This window comes from Hemicordylus capensis, chromosome 4, assembly GCF_027244095.1.
Source record: "Hemicordylus capensis ecotype Gifberg chromosome 4, rHemCap1.1.pri, whole genome shotgun sequence".
Lineage (NCBI taxonomy): Eukaryota > Metazoa > Chordata > Lepidosauria > Squamata > Cordylidae > Hemicordylus > Hemicordylus capensis.
Genome location: NC_069660.1, coordinates 257,623,176 through 257,649,866, shown reverse-complemented (window position 1 = coordinate 257,649,866; position 26,691 = coordinate 257,623,176). Strand labels below are relative to the sequence as shown.

Here is a 26,691-nt window from a genome sequence, read left to right as displayed (position 1 = left end):
TCTGCTGCATGTTAAGGCCATGTGCATAAGACTTGGTTAGACAATATCCACTCATGGAACTTCAAGCATGGTACAATAGGAATAGGGTCTTAGGCTCATGTGCTTCCCTATGCTCTTTCTTGACTCACCTCATGCAAAATGTAATATTTGAACTGGGGGATGCATTGTTTTAGAACATAAGAGCAGCCCTGCTGGATAAGATCCAAGGCCTATCTAATCCAGGATCCTCTTTCACACAGTGGGCCACCAGATGTCTCTGGGGAGCCCTCAGGCAAGAGGCATGTGCATGCCCTCTCTCCTGCTGTTGCTCTCCTGCAACTGGTATTGAGGCATTGTGCCTCTGAGGCTGGAGGTGGCCCACAGCCACCAGACTGGTATCCATTGATAGACCCGTCTTCCATGAATTTGTCTAAGCCCCTTTTATGATTGATTGATTGATTGATTGATTGATTTGATTTGTATACCGCCCTTCCAGAAATGGCTCAGGGTTAGGGTTAAAGCCATCCAAACTGGTGGCCATCACCACATTCCATGGCAAAGAATTCCATAAACTGATTATGTGCTGTGTGAAAAAGTACTTCCTCTTGTCAGTTCCCAACCTTCAGTTTCATGGGATGACCCCTGGTTCTAGTGTTGTGTGTGAGAGAGAAAAATTTCTCTCTGTCCACGGTCTCCACTCCATGCATAATTTTATACACTTGGATCATGTCTCCCCTTAGTTGTCTCTTTTCCAAGGTAAAGGTTTCCAGGGTTATCTATTTGTTTGTTTGTTATTTCTCTCTGTAAAGCACTTTGGAAATGTTTGTTGAAAAGCGGTATATAAATAATGTTGTTGTTAAAGAGCCCCAGAAGCTGTAGCCTAGCCCCATAAGGAAGGTCTCCAGGCCCCTGATCATCTTGGTTGCCCTTTTTTCAGCACTTTTTCTAGTTCTACAATATCCTTCTTAAGATACTGTAACCAGAACTGTATGCAGTACTCTAGATGTGGCCACACCATAGATTTCTATAAGGGCATTATAATATTAGCATTTTTATTTTCAGTCTCCTTCCTAATGACTCCTAGCATGGAATTAGCCTTTTTTACAGCTGCCACACACTGAGTCCACACTTTAAATGAGCTGTCCACCATGACCCCAAGATCTCTCTCCTGGTCAGTCACCAACAGCTCAGATACCATCAGCATATATGTGAAGTTGGGGTTGTTGGTTTTTTTGCCCCAATATGCATCACTTTACACTTGCTTACATTGAACTGCATTTGCCATTTGTTGCCCACACCCCCAGTTTGGAGGGATCTTTTTGCAGCTCTTCACAATCTGTTTTGGATTTCACTACCCTAAATAGTTTAGTGTCATCTGCAAATTTGGCCACTTCGCTGCACTGGTCCCAGTACCGATCCCTGGGGGACTTCACTTCCTACTTTCCTCCAGTGTGAAAACTGTTCATTTATTCCAACCCTGTTTACTATCCTTCAACCAGTTACCAATCCACACGCGAACCTGTCCCTTTATCCCATGACTGCTAAGTTTACTCAATAACCTTTGGTGGGGAACTTTGTCAAAAGCTTTTTGGAAGTGTCAACCAGATCATACTATGACAAAGTACTATGTCAGCTGGATCACCTTTATCTACATTCCTGTCAACATTCTCAAAGAACTCCAAAAAGTTAGTGAGGCAAGACTGTATCTCTCCACAGCTCCTCCCCCCAACCATTCTGAACCAGCTGTAGTTTCTGGACCACACACAAGATCAGGGAGAGGCTCGGATCCAGAAGCACCCTCAGTTTGCAAAGCACCCTCAGACTGTTCCTTCCGGGAGAGCATGACCCCATACAGAACAGGCAGATCAAACTCATCTCTAGAGCTTCGACCCTGCACAACGAGTAACTCCTTCTTATCTGGATTCAGTCTCAGTTTGTTATCCCTCATCCAGCCCATTACCACCGATAGGCATTTAGGGAGGTTATGCCCCCTCCCGATGATGTTGACATGGAGAAGTATATTTGGGTGTCATCAGCATACTGATAGCACCCCGCACCAAATCCCCTAATGATCTCTCCCAGCAGTTTCATGTAGACGTTAAACAACACCAGAGACAATACAGAGCCCTGAGGGACACCATAGGAAAGTTCAGATTTAGAAAAACAACAGTCTCCAAGGGACACCATCTGGAACCTGCCTGAGAGATAGGAGTGGAACCACCGCAAAGCAGTATCTCCCACTCACAACGCTCTCAGACGCTCCAGGAGGATACTATGGTTGATATCAAAAGCTGCCAAGAGGTCCACCAGAGTCACACTTATGATGTCAATTCCCAATTGGAGATCATCCATCAGTCCGACCAAGGCAGTCTCCACCCCATATCCCACCCAAAAGCCAGTTTGAAATGGGTCTAGATAATCAGCTTCCTCCAAGACTGTCTGGAGCTGGGAGGCCACCACCCTCTCAATTACCTTGCTCAGCAACGTAAGGTTGGAAACAGGCCTGTAGTTGCTCAACTCTGAGGGATCCAAGATAGGCTTCTTCAGTAGCGGTCTAATAATTGCCTCCTTAAGACAAGGAGGCATCCTGCCTTCCCTCAGAGACGTTTATAGCTGATCCTCTTTAAATATATGTTACACTCTGAAACTCTTCACATGATCCATGTGAAGCTAGTGGGCTATCTGCAGGGAAGGAGGGTTTTACTTACCTTCCCCACAGACGATCAGAAGCTCAGATACCATTTCAAATCCAAACAACCATATAGCACTAAATACTCTTTAAACATACATTAAACCTCATCTCATCACAACTCCCTACTCAAAATAGGGATCTCAGAGAATACCTTGGATGAGGCATGTGTTCTAGCAAGCCTGTATAAGGTTTGCAGAAGAGAGAAGAAAGTCTTAATATAAATACATTTCACTTTCAACTGCTGCCTTTGAGATCCACAATTTAGTATTGTTAGTTTATGAAATTCTGGACCCTTAAACTAATTACTGGTGACCCTTGAATTTTCCAGGTTTATCTTCTGTGTTTTTGCCCTTGTAACAAGGAAATGGCCTGCAGAACTTTAGTTATTTAGTTATTATGGGGGTAGTTTTGGTCTGTCATGTAGTTTTCTGCTTGAGAAACCCAACCAAAACTACCCTGATACCTTAGTTACCCTGATCGCTGAGAAGTGGCATGCAGGCTGTTCCAAGAACATTTGTTTTAATTTCCAACCCCATGCAGCAGCTGAAAAGCTGGCACATGGAGTTGGAAATTTAAACTTTAAAACTATTGGAGCAGCCTATGTACCACATCTCAGACACCAAAGCAGGCTGGGCTCCCTTAGTCCGCTTTTGGGAGGCCATGAGAATAGCCTCACTATGTTGTGCATGCTATTTGATTTTCAGCTAACAATTCATGGGATGTTAGGAATTCTGTTGAGTTATCCCTTTCCAGTTGAGTATAGTTGTCATCTGTGGAAATCCACCAGATTCACATTTATTCAAAAACTTTTCAAATTTTTGAAATCATAAAGATGGGATGGAGGTAATAGATCTGAAAACCTAATACTTGTTGATTTTTTTTTGTATGCCTTTTGAGTTTCAGTTGTTTAAACTAAGCTATGCAACAACCATATTTTCTAACCATAAATGTTAGAAGCTTACTTTAAGAAAATGGGAGCTGAAAGTTCTGGGATAGTATGTGACAAACCCAATTGCCTTAGGGAGCCACATGTAGCTCATTAGTATTATGTTGTCCTTTCCATATTTCTTGCATTTAAGAACAGCAGGGATGCTTGTGTGTCAGTGACAACTTCAGCATACTATGTGGTTTTCAGTCCTAAAAGATCATGAAACTTTGTCACTCCATGTTAAATACTCGATGACATTTTTCATGGGGAACAGATGAGTTTTGAAATTTTGTTTATGGAACAAGCATGAGCTATGGGACTTTCAAATGAAGTGGCATTACATTTGGGGTATTTTAAGTACAGTGGGATTTGGTACACTGTGAAGTTCCAAACTTTTGTTTTTTATTCCCTGGTGAGTGCATGAGAAACTAATAAGTGTTGTTTTATTTTAATATTGTACAAGGTAAGCCTCTGTTTTATATTCTGTAGGTTTCCTCATCCCTTATGTAGTTCTGCATATTGACACTAAACATATGTGAGGGTTGGGGTGGACCATGCCCATACTCTTCAATGGCCTCTTCAAACTGGCCTGCTAGCAAAATTGTTTGTAGTTAGGATTTTAAGTGACTGAGCATGAGAGAAAATGAAATAAATGACAATAGTGCTGCAAATTTCATGTTGGGTCATATAGGCCAATTGGGCATATGCGTCAGCCTCCAAAATGGCCACCACAACAGAGAGTGGGCCTGGAAAGGGCCAAAGACTGCCCAAACTGGGTGATTTTGGCAGTAGTGTAGGCTGGTAGGAACCTCTGGAGGACCCCTTGCATCCTCGGAGAAGTTCCCTGGAGGGGGTAAGTTGATTTTTTAAAAAAATTAAAATCCCGAACCAGAGGGGTTCAAGGGGGTGCAAAATTGAACTGGTCCAGTTTGAGTCCGGTTTGGACTCGAACTGAACTGGGCCAGCCAGGTTTGTGCACACCCCTAGCAGTGCGTGCAGGGAAAAAAAAATTCTGGTCTGCACACATTACTTCTGCAGGTTTGCGTTCAGCATAGTTGTCCCTGGTTGTTAGGAGTCTGATTCAGGCTCCTTCCAGTTCAAAGCAGTCCCCAGAGACTATGTTTGCTGTAATGATTTTAATAGGTTCTTTGAGGACAAAGTATCTTGTATTAGGGCCAACTTGGACTCCACTGTTTTTGCAGAGTCTATTAGGGTGATGTCCAGCAATCCCTCCTGCAGTATTAGATTGGAACAGTTTCAGCCTGTGATGCCTGAGGATGTGGAGAAGCTGCTTGGAGCAGTGCGGCCTACCACTTATTCTCTGGATCCTTGTCCAACTTGACTGCTTCTGTCTAGCTGGGAAATTATTGGAGATGGCCTAGTTAATATCATTAACTCATCGCTGAGGGAGGGTAGGATGTCTCCTTGTTTGAAGGAAGCAATTACTAGTAATTAGTAATATAGTAATAAATAAATAAATAAAATGTTCAAGCTGGTTTCAGAAAAGGCCAAGGAACAAGAGACGATATTGCTGATGCATGTTGGATAATTGAGAAAGCCAAAGAATACCAAAAAGAAGCCAATATGTGCTTTATTGACTACAGAAAGGCCTTTGCTTTCATTGGCCATGTCAACTTGTGGAATATCCTTAGGAAAATGGGCATCTCAGAACATCTCATTGTGCCCATGAGAAACCTATATACAGGACAGGAAGCCATAGTCCAGATGGAACATGGTGAAACAGACTGGTTCCAGATCGGCAAAGGAGTAAGACAAGGCTGTGTACTTTCTCCTTATTTATTCAACTTATATGCTGAACATATACTGAGAGAAGCTGGATTGGAAGAAAATAAACATAGTTTTGAAGTTGGAGGAAGTTAAGGTAAAGCGTGCTGTCAAGTCGGTGTTGACTCCTGGTGACCACAGAGTCCCGTGGTTGTCCTTGGTAGAATACAGGAGGTTTAACCATTGCCATCTCCCTCACAGTATGAGATGATGCCTTTCAGCATCTTCCTATATTGCTGGTGTCCAATATAGGTGTTTCCCATGGGAAACATACCAGTGGATATTCAAACTGGCAACTTCTGGCTTGGTAGTCAAGCCATTTCCCCGCTGTGCCATTAGGTGGCTAAGAAACGTCAATAACCCGCACTATGCTGATGACATCACTCTGATAGCTGAGAATGTGGATGATCTGCAACCTCTAGTAATGAAAGTTAAGGAACACAGTGAAAAAATGGGACGATGACCAAATGTAAAGAAGTTTAAACTAATGACAATATGTACAGCAACCAGCCTCAATATGGATAATGAAGATATTGAAGCCTCCTTTTATTCTCTTTTCCTCTTCCAAATTTTTCTAAACAAACCAATCAGGATAAGTTCCCTCCATTATTTAAAAATTTAGTGAATCAAATCAAACCCTCTTTTCCCTCCAAAGCTTAACCAGTACAATTCTTTCTCCTCCCAAACCAAACTGTAGAACAGGAGTTGTGAACTTTTTACCCCTGCACAGCCTTTTAACATAGAACATTGGCATTAAGTATTTACATATGCTGTATAGAAATCTGTAACACAAAAAGAGGAAGTTCAGGCCACATTCCTTCACAGCTTCCCTTCCTGGTCCTCTGTTCCTGCTTCATGCTCTTCAGTCAGTCCGGTTATGTTGTGAAAAGCGTGGTTGCCAAAGAGGCATGAGTAACAGACTATTTTGTTGTTCTTGCCATTCATCCTAGATGATGCATTGAATTTGACCTCCAAACCAGGTCCACATCCTGAAGTATGTACAATCCACTTTCCCTCCCTCAGATAATAGGTACAGACGACTGCCATTTTGTGACTTGCTCCAGATGGACCCCAAATGTACTTCCCAAAGTCCCTGCAACACTTCATGATTGGCATGAAACACAAGAGCCAGGACTAGCAGGCTAAGGTATGCTTTCAGTTCTGTTAGGTTAAGGTGCTTCCATCAAGTGAATCCTAGGCTCTGTAAATCCTGAAAAAGTTTGCCCGTAGGTTTTTGTGGTTCTTTGTTTTGTTTTGATTATGACCTATTGTTTCAGTAAATTAACACAATTGTAATATTCATTTAGAAATTATCTGTTATTTGTAAGAATACACATAGAGAAAGCGCGTTGTATTAGGATGTTCATGCTAGGCTTTTCTTTTTGTTATAAATTTCAGATTCTTTCCCCCTGAGAAATGGTACTACTTTTTTTTCATCCTTTCTTTAGAATATCATATATAGTGTCATATATATATATATCATATATATCATAATATATATTATGTCATATATTATATATCAGAATATCATATATGTAAAGTGTTCTGCTTTCTGCTTCAGCTGGACAACATTATTCAGTTTTTTAGCATTCCATTTCTTCTGTGTATTCTACAGGCTTCTTTATTACACTAATTTGATTATTTTTTATTTTTACTTGCCAACATCTTTCACAGCACTATGAGTGTGGATGAAGCACTCTTTGCTGAGCAGCTTTGCTGAGCAACTGGAGAATAGCTGCATTGAAGCCTTGTTCTGAAGCACAGCATAGGGCAGAGAGATAGCAGAAAACAATGTTTACTTATCTCCACTCCCTCGAGTAGCCCTTCTCACTGCCAGGAATATGGCCCTGAGGGCTATGTGACCCTTAGGAACATATTCCTAGCAGTGAAAACAGCTTTTGGAGGAAGAGGAGAGAAGCAAAAATTGCAAGGCTTCAGCACAGCTCATCTCCTGCCACTCTGTGAAGGCAGAGCCCTGCTTCCTACCTCATAGCACTGTGAAAGCCGTGGGTTATTGGTTTTAGCTTTATATACTATACAGGAGGCCCTCATTTTTAGCAGGTTCTCACCTACAACCATGAATGCCAAAACTGCTATACTGGAAATCTTGCCCCTATGGGAATCTAGGGGTTAGGTTCCTCAATTTTAAAGTGCTAAAAATCACCAAAAAGGAGGGAAACAGAAAGGAATACAGCACAGTACCTTGAACCCTCTAGCTTTCCAGTTCTACAGCTCCTCCAGTAATGGTCCCCCCAAACCCCCAAATCATCTGAATTTGACAAAAGCAAAAACAAAACAAAAAACAAAAATCATCTGAATACTAGGGGAAAAACCTCAACATGGCTCCACAGTCTCCAAGCTGGAAATGACATAGGAAATGGCACCAGATGTGTGAAACGCAAAATGACCTCTGTACGTACATACTTACTTATTTGATTTCTATATCACCCTTCCAAAAATGGCTCAGGACGGTTTACACAGAGAAATAATAAATAAATATAAGAAGGAATCCTGTCCCCAAAGGGCTCACAATCTAAAATGAAACACAAGATAGACACCAGCAACAGTCACTGGAGGTACTGTGCTGGAGGTGGATAGGGCCAGTTACTCTCCCCCTGTGTCGTAAATCTGTTAGCTCGGCTAACTCAACAGGATTTACAACCCCCCTCAGCACTCCCCCGTGAGATAACAGAAAGCAGCAGCGAAACTGCAAGAAGGAAAAGGAAAGGCTCACAAAGAAAATAGTAGAGGAATTAAGTCCCCTGAACTGAACTAGGTAACCCCTCTAACAATAACTGAGTAATAAGTGAAAAGAAAACACAAAGCAAGGAATGAAGCGAGCGAAGGACACCAGAACAAGGAATTAACGGAACAAAGCAGGAAAGTATAAACAAGGCAAACTAGAACTCGGAAAAAGTCTGGAATTCAAATAGCACACTGTCTGTGGCCAGCAAAAGTTGCAAACAGCATCTGAGCAACTGAGAGACTGATAAATACACATGGCTCAAGAGAACCAGCAGCCAATCAGGCTTCCCTGAGTCAGCACTTCGGCTTCCTCTCTTGTGATCTCCTGCGCATGTGTGACTCCCACTGAGCTTGCCTCTTGAGACGCCTTCTCAAGACCGGTGAAATCCCAGGCTCCTCCCCATCAGAAATCATGTCTGGCAGCTGTTGCGAATCCTCAGCTCCAGAGTCTGGTCTCCCTGCCAAATCCTGATGCTGTACCTCTGAGCCCTCACTAGCAGGCAAATCCTCCTGCTCTGACTCTTCTGAGTCAGAAGTCTGAGCCATGACACCCTGCTAAATAAAGAGAATCACCACATTAAAAGGTGCCTCTTCGCCAAGTTAGCAGGAGACAATCGGGTGTCTGTAGTCCAACCAAAAATAGCTGAAACCACGATGGGAGAACTTATGGAAAACAAGGGTCTCCTGTACTGTTTTTTGTCCAACCATTGCCAGAGTTGATTATTTATCTGGGGTTATTAGACATTATGGACATCCTGTTACTGAGCTTTTTCTGTGGCTACCCTGGGGCTTTGGAATATGCTCCCAGTTGAAATTAGATAATCTCCTTCTCTGTTTTCAGAAAGACCCACAGGCTTTTAATTGGAATTAACTTTAATGATTTGTTTTAACAAATTGTTTTATGACATTGTTTTAATTGTGTTTTGTGAATTTTTAATCTGTTTTTACTTTTTACTATTGATTTAAATTTTGTACACCGCCTAGAGATATACATAGGTGGTTTTTCACACGTGCGTGCACACACACACACACACCTTTTCATGGCATCTCAAGTATTTAATATATCAGAATATCTTGTCCTATGCATCGAGTTCAGAAAAATTATGAAAAGTCTTTAAAATCCGTTAAATATAGTATTGTAGATTTTTCTTGACTGAAAACAATGGAAGTTTTCAATGCCAAAATGAATGCTTATGGTGGCTGACATACAATAAAAATTCCTGGCATTTCCAGAGGTGCTGATGAATTTTCATTAAGCAATTTATTCAGTATTGCCTGACGTGTTTGGGATGCTCTTCATCAGAGGCCACTTTGATTAGTATTATTTACTGAATTTGCCTCTGACGAAGAGCATCTCACACACAAAATGCAACAGGCAATATTGAATAAATTGTTTAATGAAAATTCATCGGCACCTCTGGAAATCCCACCCCCAACTTTCTTTGGTCTTGACTTGTTGGTGCTGTATCATTTTTCTTACTGCCACCTTTCGTCTTCCAGTTCCTCTCCCCCTGTTAAATATAAGAGAACCACCCTTTTAAAAGGTGCCTCATTAAAAATTCTTTTAAAAGCTGGTCCATTAAAAGCATGAATGAAAACACACAGTAAGGGATTAAAATAAATTTGCTTCCAGCTAAGTGTAAATAAATCAAGAAAATTATAAACATACCATTATTTCTAGAGACAATATGCTTGAACTTCACAGTCTTATGAAAGATTATACTGCAAAAATCAACAAGGAAGGATTTATACTGGTGGTGATGGAGGAGGGCTGGAATCAAATTCTTCCAACTCTGTGTTTCATATAGTTGCTTGAAAAACGTGGTGATGCTAGATGACTTGGAAACAGAGATGAGCAAGGCCTGCTCCCCCAATTCAGTTCAAAATATGACTTGACAGTCATAGTAATAGCAGCTACAGTATGAGTGGGAGTCTGAGAGAGGAGTTCAGCCTGGATTACAGTCCTATAAATATTCCTTACTGATTAAAAAAAGTGGAGTTGTTGCTATTAATAATTCCTGTAGCACTCATAGTGCTTTAGGATTTTCATTTTGAGGTGGGTTGCAAATATTCTACTTTTATAGGTGGCCAAATGAAGCTGAGAGATGTTAATGTGTCTGAGGCAGTCCAATAAGGTTGTGAGTTTCAAAGGATGTAAATTTTATTTATTTGTTTGTTTGTTTATTTGATTGATTTCTATACCGCCCTTCCAAAAATGGCTCAGGGTGGTTTGCACAGAGAAACAACAAATGCATAAGATGGAACCCTGTCCCCAAAGGGCTCACAGTCTAAAAAGAAACATAAACAGTCACTGGAGGTACTGTGCTGGGGATGGATTGGGCCAGTTACTCTCCCCCTGCTAAATAAAGAGAACCACCACGTTAAAAGGTGCCTCTTTGTCAAGTTAGCAGGTGTTAAATATTAGTCTTTATAGGTGAGAAGAATACTTTTGAATAGGTACAATGAGAGAATATAGAGTAGCATCAAGGGAGGAGCAACACATGCCATCCTGCTTCCAACCTCTAAGTATTCAGGTGAAAATCAGCATAGAGCCTTCATGTATGCACAGAGGATTTTACCTATGCATAAATCCTATCCAGACTTTTTCCACATATAGAGGATGGGAGTAGAGACAGTACGCATGATCTGACTCTTCTTCATGCATTCAGTCAAGTGCCTTAAGAGGCCAATTGAGACTATAGCTTCTGAGTACATGTTCAGAGATTAAGACCAATCCAAATTTAAAACTCCCACTGATTACAATGGAAGACTTAAGTACTTACTTAATTCTTTCCAATGCTGAAATCAATGGAATTTAAACCTCTTAACTTTGACTGGATCATGCCCCATGTTGATAAAAGTATGAAGGTGACAGACAGTGGCAGATGGAGATTACTGCAAGGAAAGGCTAAAAGAAAGTCTTTTTTCACAGGCATAGGAAGGAAAGGAAGTACATAATTCTGTTTGAATAATAATATTGATGTTCTTCTCACCATACCTACTCTCTTTAGCTTGCACAGAGAGGACTACCTAAGCTCTCTATTTATGCCACTGGCAACAGGAAGGCAAAAACAGAGCATTGCAAAGGACAGCTAACATAGTTCTTTAAAAGGCTATTATGTTTAGTATAACAAGGTGAAAAGCTGGAAGCCAGTGCAGATAGTATAATAAGGGGCATGTCTATCAATTGATTTCTATTGTTATTTCTTTTACCTTTTCCCAGAGAGAGAGAGAGAGAGAGAGAGAGAGAGAGAGAGAGAGAGAGAGAGAGAGAATGGAAAAGTAGGTTTAGCCCATTGGCTTTTGACAAGTTTCCATTGCAAAGTGTGTGCACTTCTGAATTAAACCAATCGAATCATGACCTTAAGATCTGTCCAAATGTGTTCCTTTGTAATACAATCCAGATGGCTGAAGAGGCACCACAAAATTGGAACCAACTTTCACAGGGACTTCAATAGAGTGAATCGAAACAGCTGTACAGGAAATATTTAGTGATTGTATAACTAGCATGAAATGTCCTTAACTGTATTCTAGAATTAATTTAATTCACGTACTTCAATTTACACACAAAAATAAGGCTCACTATTATGGTTATAAACATGTTTTAAAAGTATATACCAAGTCTGTGCGTTGAACATATTTTTTTCAACTGTTGGTCACAATACTATAGAATTGTTTGGAATTTTAACTCTCCAAGTTTGAAATACCTCGTGAAGCAAGCCCACACCCTTCCATACTTGGACCTGACTTTGTATCTGAGCATTGTTCCCAGCCTATGAGAGCCATGTCTGACCTTTCTCCAGAGTTTTGAGTGTCATTTCATGCAGAGTGTAATGCGTGTGATGACCATAACTCTTAGTAGGAAAAAAGATATGTAGACCAGTATTTCCTGATGGAGGGAAGGCTAGATGAACCTCTCCTGTTGTCACTGAAGCTCTTGTCTGCCTGCTATCTAGGGGCGTGCAATTCAGATTTTTGGTGTTTCAATTTGGATCTGAATAGAAACATCCCTGATTTGTTTTTATGTCCGAATCTGACCCATCTGATTCACCCCAGATTCTATTCGGAGCCAAATTAATCCAAATCCGAATAAATTCAGATCAAAAAAATGGGTCCCAGGGCCAAAAGAGTGAGATGGGATGGTAGTGCCTAATGGGTGGAGGCACCCATTATTGGGGTATACAAACTATCAATACAAACCATGAATTTGCTATCAGAGGTAGTCTCATTTGCTATCAGAGAATCCACACTCAAAACAGCCCAGAAAAAACAGGACCCTGTACCTCATGGGTTAGAAACCCATAGGGGTGGCTGACACCCTCTGTTCACTACACCACCACTCACCCTGGGCCACCCAAGCACCCCCCAAGTGCAGTTATGGGACTGCTGAAACCTACACGATTCCCTATGGAGAAAAACCTTAAAGATACGTAAACTTCAACAAATCACCAAAAATCAGCCCTCTGCCCAAATCCTTTGAAAAAATTCTGGTAGCTTCCTTGCCCACCTTGGGCACTACCACCAACCCCACATCATATGTTGCTGCTGGGGACATGCTATCGCCCTCCTGATCAAAACGCTGACAGTGACTGGGAGTTGCAGCAGGAAATCAGGGAGGCGTCAAGGAGAGGCAGGGCTGTAATCATGGGTGACTTCAATTACCCACACATAGACTGGGTAAATTCACAGTCAAGTCATGACAGAGAGGTCAAATTTCTAGATACGCTAAATGACTGTGCCCTAGAACAGTTGGTCTTGGAACCGACCAGAGAGAAGGCAACCTTGGACTTAATTCTGAGTGGCACCCAGGACCTGGTGCGTGGTCAGTGTCATTGACCCTTTAGGGAACAGTGACCATAGTGCCATCAAATTCAGCATACATATGGGGAGAGAATCACCAAGGAAGTCTAACACAGACATTTTGAATGTCAGAAGAGGAAACTTCTCTAAAATGAGGAGTATGGTGAAAAGGAAGCTGAAAGGGAAAATCAGGAGAGTCACTTCGCTCCAGAGTGCATGGAGTGCACTCAAAACCACAATACTAGAAGCCCAGTTAGATTGTATACTCCCAAAGAGGAAAGGTACCACTAAGTCCAAGAAGATGCCCGCGTGGCTAACGGGTACTGTCAAGGAAGCCATAAAAAGGAAGAAGACTTCCTTCCAAAATTGGAAGGCTTGTCCAAATGAAGAGAACAGAAAGGAACACAAACTGATAAAAGAAATGCAAGGCAACAACAAGGGAAGTGAAAAGAGAGTTTGAGGAACATTCAGCTAAAAGCATCAAGGGGAATAACAAAAACTTCTTTAAATACATCAGAAGCAGGAAACCTGCCAGGGAGGCAGTTGGGCCATTAGACAATGAGGGAGTGAAAGGGATTATTAAGGAGGATATGGAGGTTGCAGAGAAGCTAAATGAGTTGTTTGCATCTGTTTTCACGGCAGAGGATACTGAGCATATACCTGTTCCTGAACCAGGCTTTTCAGGGATGGTGGCTAAAGAACTGAGCCAGATAGAAGTGACGAGAGATGATGTTCTAAACTGTCTGGAAAAACTGAAAACTAGCAAATCACCAGGGCCGGATGCATCCATCCAAGAGTCCTCAAAGAACTCAAATGTGAAATTGCCGACCTCCTTGCTAAAATAGATAACCTATCCCGGCAATCAGGTTCTGTACCAGAGGACTGGAGAGTAGCAAATGTAACATTGATTTTCAAGAAGGGATCCAGGGGTGATCTGAGAAATTTCAGGCCGGTTAGCTTTACATCAGTTCCAGGCAAATTGATGGAAAGCATCCTCAAGAATAAAATTGTAAAGCACATAGAAGAACAGGCCCTGCTGGGAGTGAACCAGCATGGGTTCCGCAAAGGTAAATCTTGCCTCACCAAACTTTTGGACTTCTTTGAGAGTGTCAGCAAGTGTGTGGATCAAGGTGATCCAGTTGACATCGTATACCTGGACTTCCAAAAAGCTTTTGACAAAGTTCCTCATCAACAATTCCTGAGGAAACTTAGCAGTCATGGGATAAGGGGACAAGTACATGTGTGGATTTCTAACTGGTTGAAAGACAGGAAACAGAGGGTAGGTATAAATGGAGAGTTTTTGCAATGGAGGGAAGTAAGAAGTGGGGTCCCCCAGGGATATGTACTGGGACAGGTGCTTTTTAATTTATTCATAAATTATCTAGAAGTAGGTGTAAGCAGCGAGGTGGCCAGATTTGCAGATGATACCAAACTTTTTCGGGTAGTGAAATCCATAACTGATTGTGAAGAGCTCCAGAAAGATCTCTCCAAACTGGGTGATTGGGCAACAAAGTGGCAAATGCAGTTCAGTGTTGGCAAGTGTAAAGTGATGCATATTGGGACGAAGAACCCCAACTTCAAATATATGCTGATGGGATCCGAGCTGTCGGTGACTGACCAGGAGAGGGATCTTGAGGTCGTGGTGGACAGCTCGTTGAAAGTATCAACTCAATGTGCGGCAGCTGTGAAAAAGGCAAATTCCATGCTAGTGATCATTAGGAAGGGGATTGAAAATAAAACAGCTAATATTATAATGCCCTTCTACAAAACTATGGTGCAGCCACACCTGGAATACTGCATACAGTTCTGGTCACCACATCTCAAAAAGGACATTGTAGAACTCGAAAAGGTGCAGAAGAGGGCAACCAAGATGATCAAGGGCCTAGAACACCTTTCTTAGGAGGCTAGGCTACAACACCTGGGGCTATTTAGTTTAGAAAAAAGACGACTGCGGGGAGACATTATAGAGGTCTATAAAAGCATGCATGGTGTGGAGAAAGTGGATAGAGAGAAATTCTTCTCCCTTTCCCATAACATTAGAACCTGGGGTCATCCCATGAAACTGATTGCCAGGAAATCTAGGACCAGCAAACGGAAGTACTTTTTCACACAACACATAATCAACTTGTGGACTTCTCTGCCATGAGATGTGGTGACAGCCAACAACCTGGATGGCTTTAAGAGGGGTTTGGATGGAGGAGAGGACTATTGACGGCTACTAGTCGGAGGGCTGTAGGCCACCTCCAACCTTGGGGGCGGGGTGCCTCTGGGTATTAGTTGTGGGGGAGTAACAGCAGGAGAGAGGGCATGCCCTCCACTCCTGCCTGTGGCTTCCAGCAGCATCTAATGGGCCACTGTGCAAAATGGGATGCTGGACTAGATGGGCCTTGGGCCTGATCCAGCAGGGCTGTTCTTATGTTCTTAAGTCAAGATGTCAGCTACAGTCTTGGTTTCTGAGGTTTCTCGATTAGGGGTTAAACTACATGTGACACTCAGTCATATTATATTTTCCCTTAGTTTTCTTTAAACTTTGTTTTGCTTTTTTAAAAATCCAAAGCAGCTTCTAGTTCAGAAATTTGCATCAGAGTTGATTGTTTTGTTTGTTGGTTGGTTTAATCAAAATGCCCACTCTGAGTTGTTTTTTTTAACCCAGAGAGAATGAAATTTGGAAGGGGCAATTTTGATAAGAAAAATGGCCCAAAGGAAAAGATACATGCCACTTTCCACCATACATCCGTCTGGCCCAGAGTGTAGCTTTCTGCATCTACTTTGGGTAAAAAATAAAAAATGAGGAAAAATATTTACATAACTGGTGCTATGTGTAGTTTGACTCTAAAAGTTGTGTACAGTTACTGGTTCTTTCACACTGTAATATTTTAACAGAAGTGCTCATGTTAATAGCTCCTATAACTGTTTAAATGCTGTTTCATGGATTGTCATCTCAGGGAACATAACATCTTGGGCAAACCATATGTGAATGGTGGTGTTGCTGTTGGCCATGTTTTGAATAAGCTTTGCTAGATAAATTACAATTCTCAGAAATCTTTGTGGATCAGTCTTTTGCTTTTATACTTTGGCATCTATTTTAGTGGCATTGTGTTGTAACTCTTTGAGGTCATTCACATGACCGGGAGGAGTGGTAGGCAGGCACTGGGGAAGCTAGTTGTACTCACCTTCCCCCAAGATGATTGCTGGACTCCTGCTGGGAGCATGGACCATGCTCCCAAACTAGCCATCCTGCGTGCCTGTAGCATGGAGTGCCAGAGGCCAGGATGTTGCATCTCGGCCTCCAGAGATCCCACAATGCACCGTGTGACATGCACGATGCATTGGGGGATTCCCCCAGGAGACGCACGCTCTAGGCACCCATCTCTGTGTGTGGCTGGGCTGGAAGTGGCCCATGCCCACTCATGAGCAAGTAGCCAGAGTTAAGGGAGCGTTTGCTCCCTTAATCTCCACTAACAGACGGGCTAAAAAGCTGGGCTAGGCAGCGCTGGCCTGCAGGGATCAGGCCCGATCCTGGCAGTCTTCACACGCAGCCTAACCCAGGCTGGGCATCCCTAGCCTGAGTTAGGCTACGCGTGAGAATAGCCTCTTTGTTGGTTAAGATATGTCCTATATATTTTACTTGGCAAATTTTTATTTTCCTTTATTCAGTTGCAGTTTCCTGACTCTACATCTCTCTAGAACCCACTGTAGCTTCTCACAATGTTTTAGCAGTGGAGAAATGCTTGACTTACAAGCAGAAGGTTGCTGGTTCAAATCCCTGCTGGTACTATATCAGGCAGCAGCGATATAGGAAGATGCTGAAAGGCATCATCTCATACTGCGTGGGAAGAGGCAATGGTAAACCCCTCCTGTATTCTACAAAAAGAAAACCACAGGGCTCTGTGGGCACCAGGAGTCGAAATCAACTTGACAGCACACTTTACTTTTACCACCTGTATAACATGATACCATCATGAACGTGAAATGTTGCTGCTGTGCTCGCTCAAACCCATGTCCTTTAAGTATGTATGCACTTAGTTGGATGTCCATGGCTGGAACACCAAATCAGATTTTTCAGAGGAATTATCTAACCTTGAATTTGGGGCAATTACTCAGATGTTTGGGAAACCCTTTTCTTTCTGCAGCCAACTAGCCAGAGAAGCAGACAGCTATCATCTGGTAAAGTGAGCCGAGACTGACTGGCACCAAACCAGCATGCATGAATAACTTTGGATCAGATTTGGAGCATTATTTTAGAGTATTCCAGCAGAGCCAAGATGCAAGAACTTTTCAAAAGAAAGGAGCAGATTTTATTTAAAGAGCACAACATAACAACAAGGTATTGAATATTGGTTGTGTAACTGAAGTCTACTTCAAGAAAGGAGGGAGAAGTGGGGACTGACATACCTGAGCCACTTGTAGGAAAAAATGAATGTGAGAAGATAACAAAAAGGTGCAGGGAGGGGGAGAGAAAGAAGGAATGGTTCTACCTTTCTTAGTTGGCTGTAGTTGAGAGTAAAGAAGGGTGCTAGAATTCCAGTAGGAGACTAGGGAGTTCGCAGCTGTAAGGTTTCTACTGTTAGTGTAAAGAGGCATTTAAGGTGGCCAGGGAAGTAACTTAATGCAAGGATCCAATGTATCTGAGGGCTAGCCTGGCACTGGTTTCCAATCTCTTCCTGTACACAGAGTGTGCCACAAGCCAAGTCCACTGAGCAGGGGGATGAGCACAAAGCAAGTGCTGGGCTAGGAGGTTCAATTCAGGACAGTATGGGGCAGAGTGTCCACCATCAGTCCTGATCCTGAAAGCATACTTGGATCTATGTGCTTAGCTGGAATAATAAATGAGGGATAGTTGGAATAAATGAGGGGACAACAGGATTTCATGAGCAGGGAATCTTCTAGGCCCTAGAAGAATGTCTAAGAGGTCCCCAAGGCTATAAAAACAGTTGTGCTAACATTTTATGAGTCATGGGAGGTGCCAGGGGACTAAGTGGGCAGTTTCAGCTCTATTTGAAAGGAACACAAAGTGAAAGTGATCTTATTAAGAGGGGTTTGGATAACTTCATGGAGGAGAGGTCTATCAGTGGCTACAAGTCGGAGGGCTATAGGCCACCTCCAGCCTCAAAGGCAGGATGCCTCTGAGTACCAGTTGCAGGGGAGTAACAACAGGAGAGAGGGCATGCCCTCAACTCCTGCCTGTAAGCTTCCAGTGGCATCTGGTGGGCCACTGTGTGAAACAGGATGCCCGACTAGATGGGCCTTGGGCCTAATCCAATAGGGCTGTTCTTATGTTCTTATGATATGCTTATTCAGTCAGTGGCCAGGAGTTCTTCTGATTGCATCAGGATGTAGTCAGGGAAGCACTCCATTTTTCCAGGACTCTAATTTACTAGGGTGGCAGTTTAGCTTCTTGAAAAATCCAAGCTACATATTTGAATACAATCATCTTTAACTTTCCATAAGGTCAGTAATTCCATTGTTATAGGATCAGGTTTTTTTGAAAGTTCCCACTATTTCATCCTTACTGACAAACACTTTCCTATTGGTTAGCATCAAATCAAGCAGGCATGTAGTAGGGGTGTGCAATTCGGCTTTTCGGGTGATTCGGCTCGGACCCGAGCCGAATCACCCCTGTTCTGTTTTGTGCCCGAATCTGGGTCACCCGAATCACTCTTGATTCGGTTCGGATTCGGATTTAATCCGAATCCGAATCGATTCGGGGGGGTAAAAAGGGGCCCAGGGGCAAAATTTTGGGGTGGGGTGGTAGTGCCCAATGGGTAGAGTCTACCACGCCAATTTCAGGGGGATTGGGCAAAATCCTGATTTTTGGTGAATTTTTAAAGTTTTAGTGACTTTGCGGCTTAGAAGTTTTTTCTGAGGTGTGAATTCTCATTCTATCATAGCAAATGAGATTTTTTTCAATTAAACAACTCTCATGACCCCACTTTCACTTTTTCACACTTTCCTTTACTATGAATAATATGAGGAAGTAATCAATTTAGCACACTTCACCTTATGAAGACAAACCTCATACAAATAAATTCACCAAAATTCCCCCCTCTGCCCAATCACTCTTAAATTGGGCATGGGTGGTAGCCTCCAGCCATTAGGCACTATCTACCAGCCCAGCCCACTCCTTTGGGGCAGATCCACTTTCTGCCGCCAATCTGCCCCAAAGACACCCAAACTTCAAAAATTCTCAAAAAATCAGCCCTCTGCCCAATCCCCCTGAAATTGTGGTGGTAGCCTCCACCCATGAGGCACTACCACCCCACCCCACTATTTTGGGGCAGATCCACTTTCTGCCCCCAAACTGCCCCAAAGTCACTAAAACTTCAAAAATTCTCAAAAAATCACCCCTTTGTCCAAACCCCCTGAAATTGGGGTGGTAGCCTCCACCCATGAGGCACTACCACCCCACCCCACTATTCTGCCCCAGGCCCCACTTTTTGCCCCAATATGCCCCAATCTGCCCCAAAGACATGAAAATTTCAGAAATTTACCAAAAATCAGCCCTTTGCCCAATCCCCCTGAAATTGGGGTGGTAGCCTGCACCCATTATGCACTACCACCCCACCCCATTCCTTTTGCCCAGATCCCATGCTATGCCCCCGAACTGCCCCAAAGTCACTAAAACTTTAAAAAATCACCAAAAATCAGCCATGAACCGAATCACCCGAATTTTTCGGGTCCGAAATTCGGGTGATTCGGCTCGTGCCCGAAAAATATCGGGGGACATCGGGGGTGATTCGGTTCGGCCCCGAATCACCCGAAATTGTTCGTTTCGGGCACAGATTGTTCTGTGCCCGAAATTTTTTGCACATCCCTAGCATGTAGCCATAATGGAGTGGGGTGGGCAGGGAAACAAATGTTCGTCACTGCCGGTGCCCATGAGACTTCCAAGGACCACTGGAGGCTATCCCCCCACCCCTCGTTCTGCCTCTTGGGATGTCCAAACACCAAGTGCTCAGGGTTGCCACACCATTGTTCCTTTTTGCCAGCATTGCCAGGCATGGGTTCCACCAACCTTTGCGGCCCCCACCAACAATCTGGTTGCCCACCAGCTGCTGCCACTGCTGCCAGCCTGCCTCCCCTGGCCAGATGCAATGCAGTCTCCAGTGCACTGATACCATCAGCTCACACCACTGCACTGATAGCATTAGACCATGGCATGGCCCAGTCTTCCAAAGGGAGGCAGGATGGGCAAGTGGGCAGTGTGTGAGTAGCAGACAAGCAGTGAACAGCAGGTCGGTGATGATGGTGGCAGCAACAGGGGCTTTCCCAAATCTCATCCCATCATCACTACATCACTAAGGTCAAAGATAGAATGCCCTTGTTCCTGCTTCCACCTACTAAAGGAATAAATCGTCAGCAAAGTATATCAGGAATTTGCTGGGGATTCCATGCTTAGCAGTGTTTCTTCCAATAGATATCAGGATAGTTGGAAGTCCCACGTTACTACAATTCTTGCCTCCTTGAAGTGTCTGTAATTCATTTTGGGAAATCATCATGCACATCCTTTACTTGGGTATGGTGATCTGTAGTAGACTCCAGCTATAATCGTTTTGATTCCTTCTCCATTTATTTTTACTTCGATGTTCTCTACTGGGCTATTATGGGCTGATAAGCCTGCTTCTACTGACAGGCACTACATTGACACAATCATCCTGTTCATGTTATGTTCATTGCCATCTGTGAACAGTGTGTACACCCATACAGCTCTGAACACATGTAAATTTATTCACACATTCTGTTCAGTGCATGCACAGTAGTATTCTTCCTATCTGTACCCTACATTTGAGGGGACCTGTACACAGATTCACTTTTTAAATGAATGCATGCACATCATTCACATAAAAACATGTACATGTGTACAGACACCTGTATGCATGTTAAACATAATGTCTGAATAGGGTTATTGATAAAGCTGGATCCATGGTAGCTAATGCATGAGAGAGCATGATCTCATAAGCAAGTTTGCATTTTCTAGTTGCAGTTATCATGCAGTAAACATGATTTTATGACCTGGTCATGAAAGCAGGCTTTATTCATTCAATCAATCAATTTCTATACCGCTCTTCCAAAAATGGCTCAGGGCAATTTACACAGAGAAATAACAAATAAATAAGATGGATCCCTGTCCCCAAAGGGCTCACAGTCTAAAAAGAAACATAAGATAGACACCAGCAACAGCCACTGGAGGTATGCTGTGCTGAGGGTGGATAGGGCCAGTTACTCTCCCCCTGCTAAATAAAGAGAATCACCACGTTAAAAGGTGCCACTTTTGATAAGAGATACTTATCAATTTATAACTATCTGTTTTGCTGTTCTTGTGAATTGACCTTTAAAAGGTGCCAGATCCAAAAATTCCCTAAGAAATGCTTTCCTCACCCGCTCAGTATGTAAACTAAGGTTACTTTCTAAATAGGAGAAAGGGGAGGCTTTTGTTCTGAAAATATAAACTGAAATAAAATGGAGAGGATCATCAACACTATTTATCATGGAGTGAACCCGTTTCCGGAAGTGCAGCTCCAAGGAGAGTGGCTTCAGGACCAAAGTAGAAAAACAAATTCCATTGGACAAGGAATTGTGCAGCTGAATCTAGCTAGTCTTGAGGCCCCATCTGGTGCTACAACACCTCACTCATTGGAAAATTAGATCTGTTCTATGGCCATTCCCCTAGCTTTTCAGAGCTACTGCCACCTGTGGAGTAAGGGGTAGGATTAGTTCTGTGGTGCTTAATTATCTAAATTAAATGTACAAGTTGAAAAATCCTGACAGACACAAGAAAGACTTCCTTGATAAAGAAGATTGTTTGTTTGTTTGTTTGTTTACAACAACATGTGCGATGATTCTGGGAATGGAACTCCTGCTTATATAATGGAAATCCTTTTTATTTTTATTTTCTTGCAATACTGCCTGTGATTGAAAGACTATAGGTCCATAAAGTTAACACCAACGATACTGTATGTTTTATTTGAGGACGTTAAGTTATTTGGATGGTATTCTACATAAATAATGCTTTGCCTTTCTTGAAGCATTCTGTTTGAGTGGGTTGTTCCTTTGTGTGTTATGTCTAGTCATAATAAAATATAACAGTTAACCATGCTTGAAAATTGTTCCTTAAATGTTTTACACATAACCTTCTGCTTTGTAGTATTTATGTGCAATTCATATTTAAAACATTGGGTTAAAACTGTGCCAATAAATGTAAATCAAGTTATATTTTTTCCTATCTGATCGAATATTCTTATCAGAACTAATTATGATGCATTCATATAGTGATTTTTCAGGCATTTTTGATGTTATTTTTGCTTTTGATGGTCACTGTCTCCAATCTGTCAAATCAAACACAGTTGTAGCACAGGCTCATTAATATTGGAGCCCCCACCTTTTTTAAAAAAGCTTTCTTTGATGTCATTAAAGACACAGTTGTGGGCTTGGAGTTTCATGGGGGTTCATAATACCCTCCTCAGCTACAAGGCAAAAATTATGACCCTCTAATTCTTCTCCAGATCATATTTTAATTGAAGCTAGAGAAACATTTCCCTCCCACTAAGCTACCCCCCCAAACCCCTTCCCTCCCACCGTGCACTTCCAGCTCAGCCACTTATCTTCAAAACCCTCTTCCTCCTTCCCAGCTGGTCTCAGTACTCTTGTAGAAGCAAGATGCAATATGAGCAAAAGGAGGGAGGGGCCCCCACTCCCCTGGTGCCTGGTACATTACAGAACAGTTTATGTAATGTAATGGTAATTGTAAGGGAAACGTGAGGGCTTCTGATATTGCAATAGCCCTTTGGAAAATTGTATTTCTCAGAGATATTTCATCCTGTCCTGGCATGCTGCCACCAGGCATTTGGGAGGAGAGAGAAGAGGGACCCCCTCCCTTCCTTCTCCTGTAGACCGTGCCGGAGGCAGAGCTGGACCACCACTGCTGCCAAGTAAGTGGGTTGGGAGGGAAGGGAGTTTGAGAGATCATTGAATTGAGCAGGGGTGGATTAAGCTTTTTGCCACCCAGAGGCAAAAAGGCTTTTTCTGCCCTTTTACCTTAAACAAAAAAGGTTTGCCTTTTTAAAAAAAGGTAAAAGGTGGGGAATTTCTCCCCATCCACTCCACCCTTGCTGCAGCCATCACTGCCCACAGAGAAGGGCAACAAAATTTGAGGAAGGGCAAAAATTGCTGCTCCTCAAATTTTGCCGCCATAGGCAAATGCCTACTCTGCCTCTCCATTAATCCGCCACTGGGACTGAGTGAGTGAGGACACTTTGGGGCTCAAGGGGGTTAATTTGGCTTTGTTTACAAATAAACTGAACTACTTCCTGATTTTTATTGTGGCGGGCGGGGGGATTAGCTCATCTTATTTCTTAACCAAACCAATGGGAGTTGGAAGGATTTGCTCACCTCTGTTCTGAAGTGTACAGGAATCCTAATTCTAAAATAGTATTAAGCTTTTGAGTTCTTGAAAAGTGTTGGCAATAGGAAATAATTGAAGTGGTGTGGAGAAAGGATGCCCCCTTTCTTCTCTCTGTGGGCAGTGCTCCACACACCCCTCCTTGCACTGGAGCAACTTTGTTTTGCTGACCATGTGATGCCCTTCTCCACTTTCCCTTGCTGCATCCTCTTTGGTCCACCTGGTATATGGGCTACTCACAGCAGGAACAGGGTCTTCACCTGAATAGAAGAGACCATTTACTCATGCACATAATTTGGTGCAAGGAATTGATGGCTATGCTGAAGTAAAGAATAAGCTTTTCGTATGCGGGAGCTCTGTGTGTTCAGGAAAGCTGCATTTGCAGGAGGGTTTCTGTATTCTAACTTATTTTTACAGTTTTCTTCATTATGTATATAATTGAAAATCTGGTTTTCCCCCCCCCCACACAGAAGCTGTTCCAAGAGATTCTGATATAAAAGACAAGTTCATACAACATTTTACAGGTGAGAAACATTTTTTGTGAAAATGGTGATTTAATCTCTCTCCAGTCTGTTCAAAAATGTGCATATTGTTTACATACAGTTTTGTTTAATATATGTGTAGAATTAAAAATATGTGTTTTACAGAACTATTTTCAAAAGATCCTGCTTTAAGAGATAAGATCATCCAGCTCTTTACAGGTAAGACAAATTTTAATGAAAACTCTGGCTCATGTAATGTGCAAGAGTACATCCACCTAGCAACGTTGCATTTGCGCAAGTTACACAGTTTGCACAACTTGTGTTACATAAGAGTAAGCTCATTGAAAACAATGGTCTTTCCTTTGTGTAGCACATTTTGGTGCAAATTTCATGTTTGTGCAATTCATGCAAATTGTGCAAATGCCTAGATACTGCCTAGATACTGTCTGCATTAGAGTATTTGCCTTCCTCTCATTGGGGAGAACCCCTACAGTAAATGATACACTCTCTGAATCTTGTGGGCTGACCTCCCTCCACCCCCACCTTGGGAGACACCCCTTGCATAGGAGGCAGTGTGTCCCATGGAGGAGGGGAAGGAATCATAAGGCTGTGCTGAAAACTAAGCTCTTCAACTGACACACAGATTGTGATTGACATATATTGGACCTATCCTAAGTATCATCTGATAGTCTCCTACCAATAGATTAAAGAAAACGTCATAGAGTAGGAGAAGAACCAGTGTAAGAAATTGCATTCTGTATATGTTTTAGTTCAGCCTTCCCTCTTAGTTATTTCAGTAGCTTTTATAATATGCTTTTTTATTCTTTATTTTTGTAGAAATGAAAGAAAGAAAACAAATTACAAAAAAACTACAGATAAAACTTTGGTCAAATAGATAGAACACCTCAGAATCATTACTTCATTTAATTCATTTAGAATATTTGAAATAAATTATAAAATAAAAATCATTTCCAGCCTTTCAGGACTTATGCAGGTTTTTTGACATCCATAAAATTTTAAAAGGTAACCAACTTTCTAAAAAGCAACACTGAACAAAAGCTTTTAGCTGAGGAGTGCTTGCCCTGTGCTAGTAGCTCACAAATTTTATCAAACCAACATTTAATTTTTGGCAGGTTCTTCCTTTTCCATTCCTTAGTAATGCAAAGTTTTGCTGCCAATAATAAAAGTATTATCAGTTCCCTGCATAAAGTAGATTATTTCAGTAGCTTGTATCATAATAATGATATTGTGCAATTGTATCTGAAGATTAAGCATAATTGTATTGTAAGTGAACAGTGTATATAGTTTTAAAAGATATTATACTTGAAGCAAGTATAGACCATTAAAAAGAAAATTAAATAACATGACATAGTACTCAATAATATTTGAAATGCAGTCAAAATGTTGTGTTTTATTAATTTTTGTATTTTGCCAAACAGGTCCAGTCACAGTTTCATCTGAATGTAGTACGCTTTTCTACCGGTTGTATCACAATACACGAGACTGCTCAACACCAGCCTGTAAGTTAAACCTAAAATGCCATTTTATTAAAGGCATTTTAAAAAAATGCCTTTAAAGCCCTAAATGGCTTGGGACTGGGTTACCTGAGAGACCACTTTGCCCCATATGTCCCTACCTGTACCTTAAGATCTTCTTCAGAGGCCCTCCTCCAGGTGCCCCTGCCAAATGAGGTGAGGCGGGTGGCTACCAGGGAGAGAGCCTGTTTGGTGGTTGCACCCTGTTTATGGAATAACCTCTCCAGTGAGGTTCACCTGGTTTCACCACTTTGTTCTTTTAGATGCCAGGTAAAGACCTTTTTGTTCACCCAGGAATTTTAAATTTGGGTTTCTAAATTTGGGTTTTCAGATTTGTTCTGATTTTAGCTGCTTTGTATTGTATTTTCTTTTTTCTTTTTACTTTGTTATGATTTAATGTGTTGTGTGTTTTTATTGTATGTTTTAATACTCTGTGAGCTGCCCAGAGAGCAATTTGTTAACAAATAAAGTTTATTTATTTATTTATTTCTATGTCAATGTATTTTATGGTCTGAACTTTCTGTCTAACCTTCAATTAGTAATGGACAAGTTCTTAATACAACACAATTTTCTTACGGGAGAGGAGAGCTGGTCTTGTGGTAGCAAGCATGACTTATCCCCATAGCTAAGCAGGGTCTGCCATGGTTGCATATGAATGGGAGACTTGATGTGTGAGCACTGCAAGATATTTCCCTCAGGGGATGAAGCTACTCTGGGAAGAGCAGAAAGTTTCAATTTCCCTCCCTGGCTTCTCCAAGATAGGGCTGAGAGAGATTCCTGCCTGCAACCTTGGAGAAGCCACTGCCAGTCTGTGAAGACAATACTGAGCTAGATAGACCAATGGTCTGACTCAGTATATGGCAGTTTCCTATGTTCCTATGTTCTTTGATTCTTTTCCAAAATGAGATGCAAGTATCTTTTTTAAGCCAGAGATGGCATAAAATGTCTATCCACATTAAAAATAAGGAATGTGTCCCCAATAAATAAACATGTGTCCACAATAAGCATGACCGTTACACTGCAGGCTGGAATTTAGCCTACATTTCAGATAACTTCTGAGACATGTGAATTCAATTTTAGTGTAGCTTTTATATTCATTTGTAATGAAAAAAAAGGCACTAGGCTTTTGTAAAGACTTCATAATTGTAATGCATAAGCATGCCCAACTGTGTGACGGACCATGACCCTGCAATGTGGCAAATTTTCTTTAGCAGAAAATACAATTAAGAGAAAGTGAATAAACAGCTGTTTTATTGAATTCACTACATAATGACATCCTGGCCCTCTGTGCCACCAAAAAATGTGTCCCTGAGGACTGTGTACCCTAGGGACATCTTTTCAGGTTC

The 26,691-nt window shown here is 42.0% G+C and overlaps 1 protein-coding gene across 1 annotated transcript in view; it reads left to right on the top strand.

Annotated features, from left to right (window-relative positions):
• ALKAL1 (ALK and LTK ligand 1) overlaps positions 1-26,691 on the top strand; it is a 67,925-nt gene that overhangs the window by 34,842 nt on the left and 6,392 nt on the right. The window contains exons 2-4 of the mRNA XM_053245950.1: positions 23,799-23,852; positions 23,976-24,029; positions 25,250-25,330. Coding sequence (XP_053101925.1) covers positions 23,799-23,852; positions 23,976-24,029; positions 25,250-25,330 — 189 coding nt within the window. The remainder of the gene's footprint in view (positions 1-23,798; positions 23,853-23,975; positions 24,030-25,249; positions 25,331-26,691) is intronic.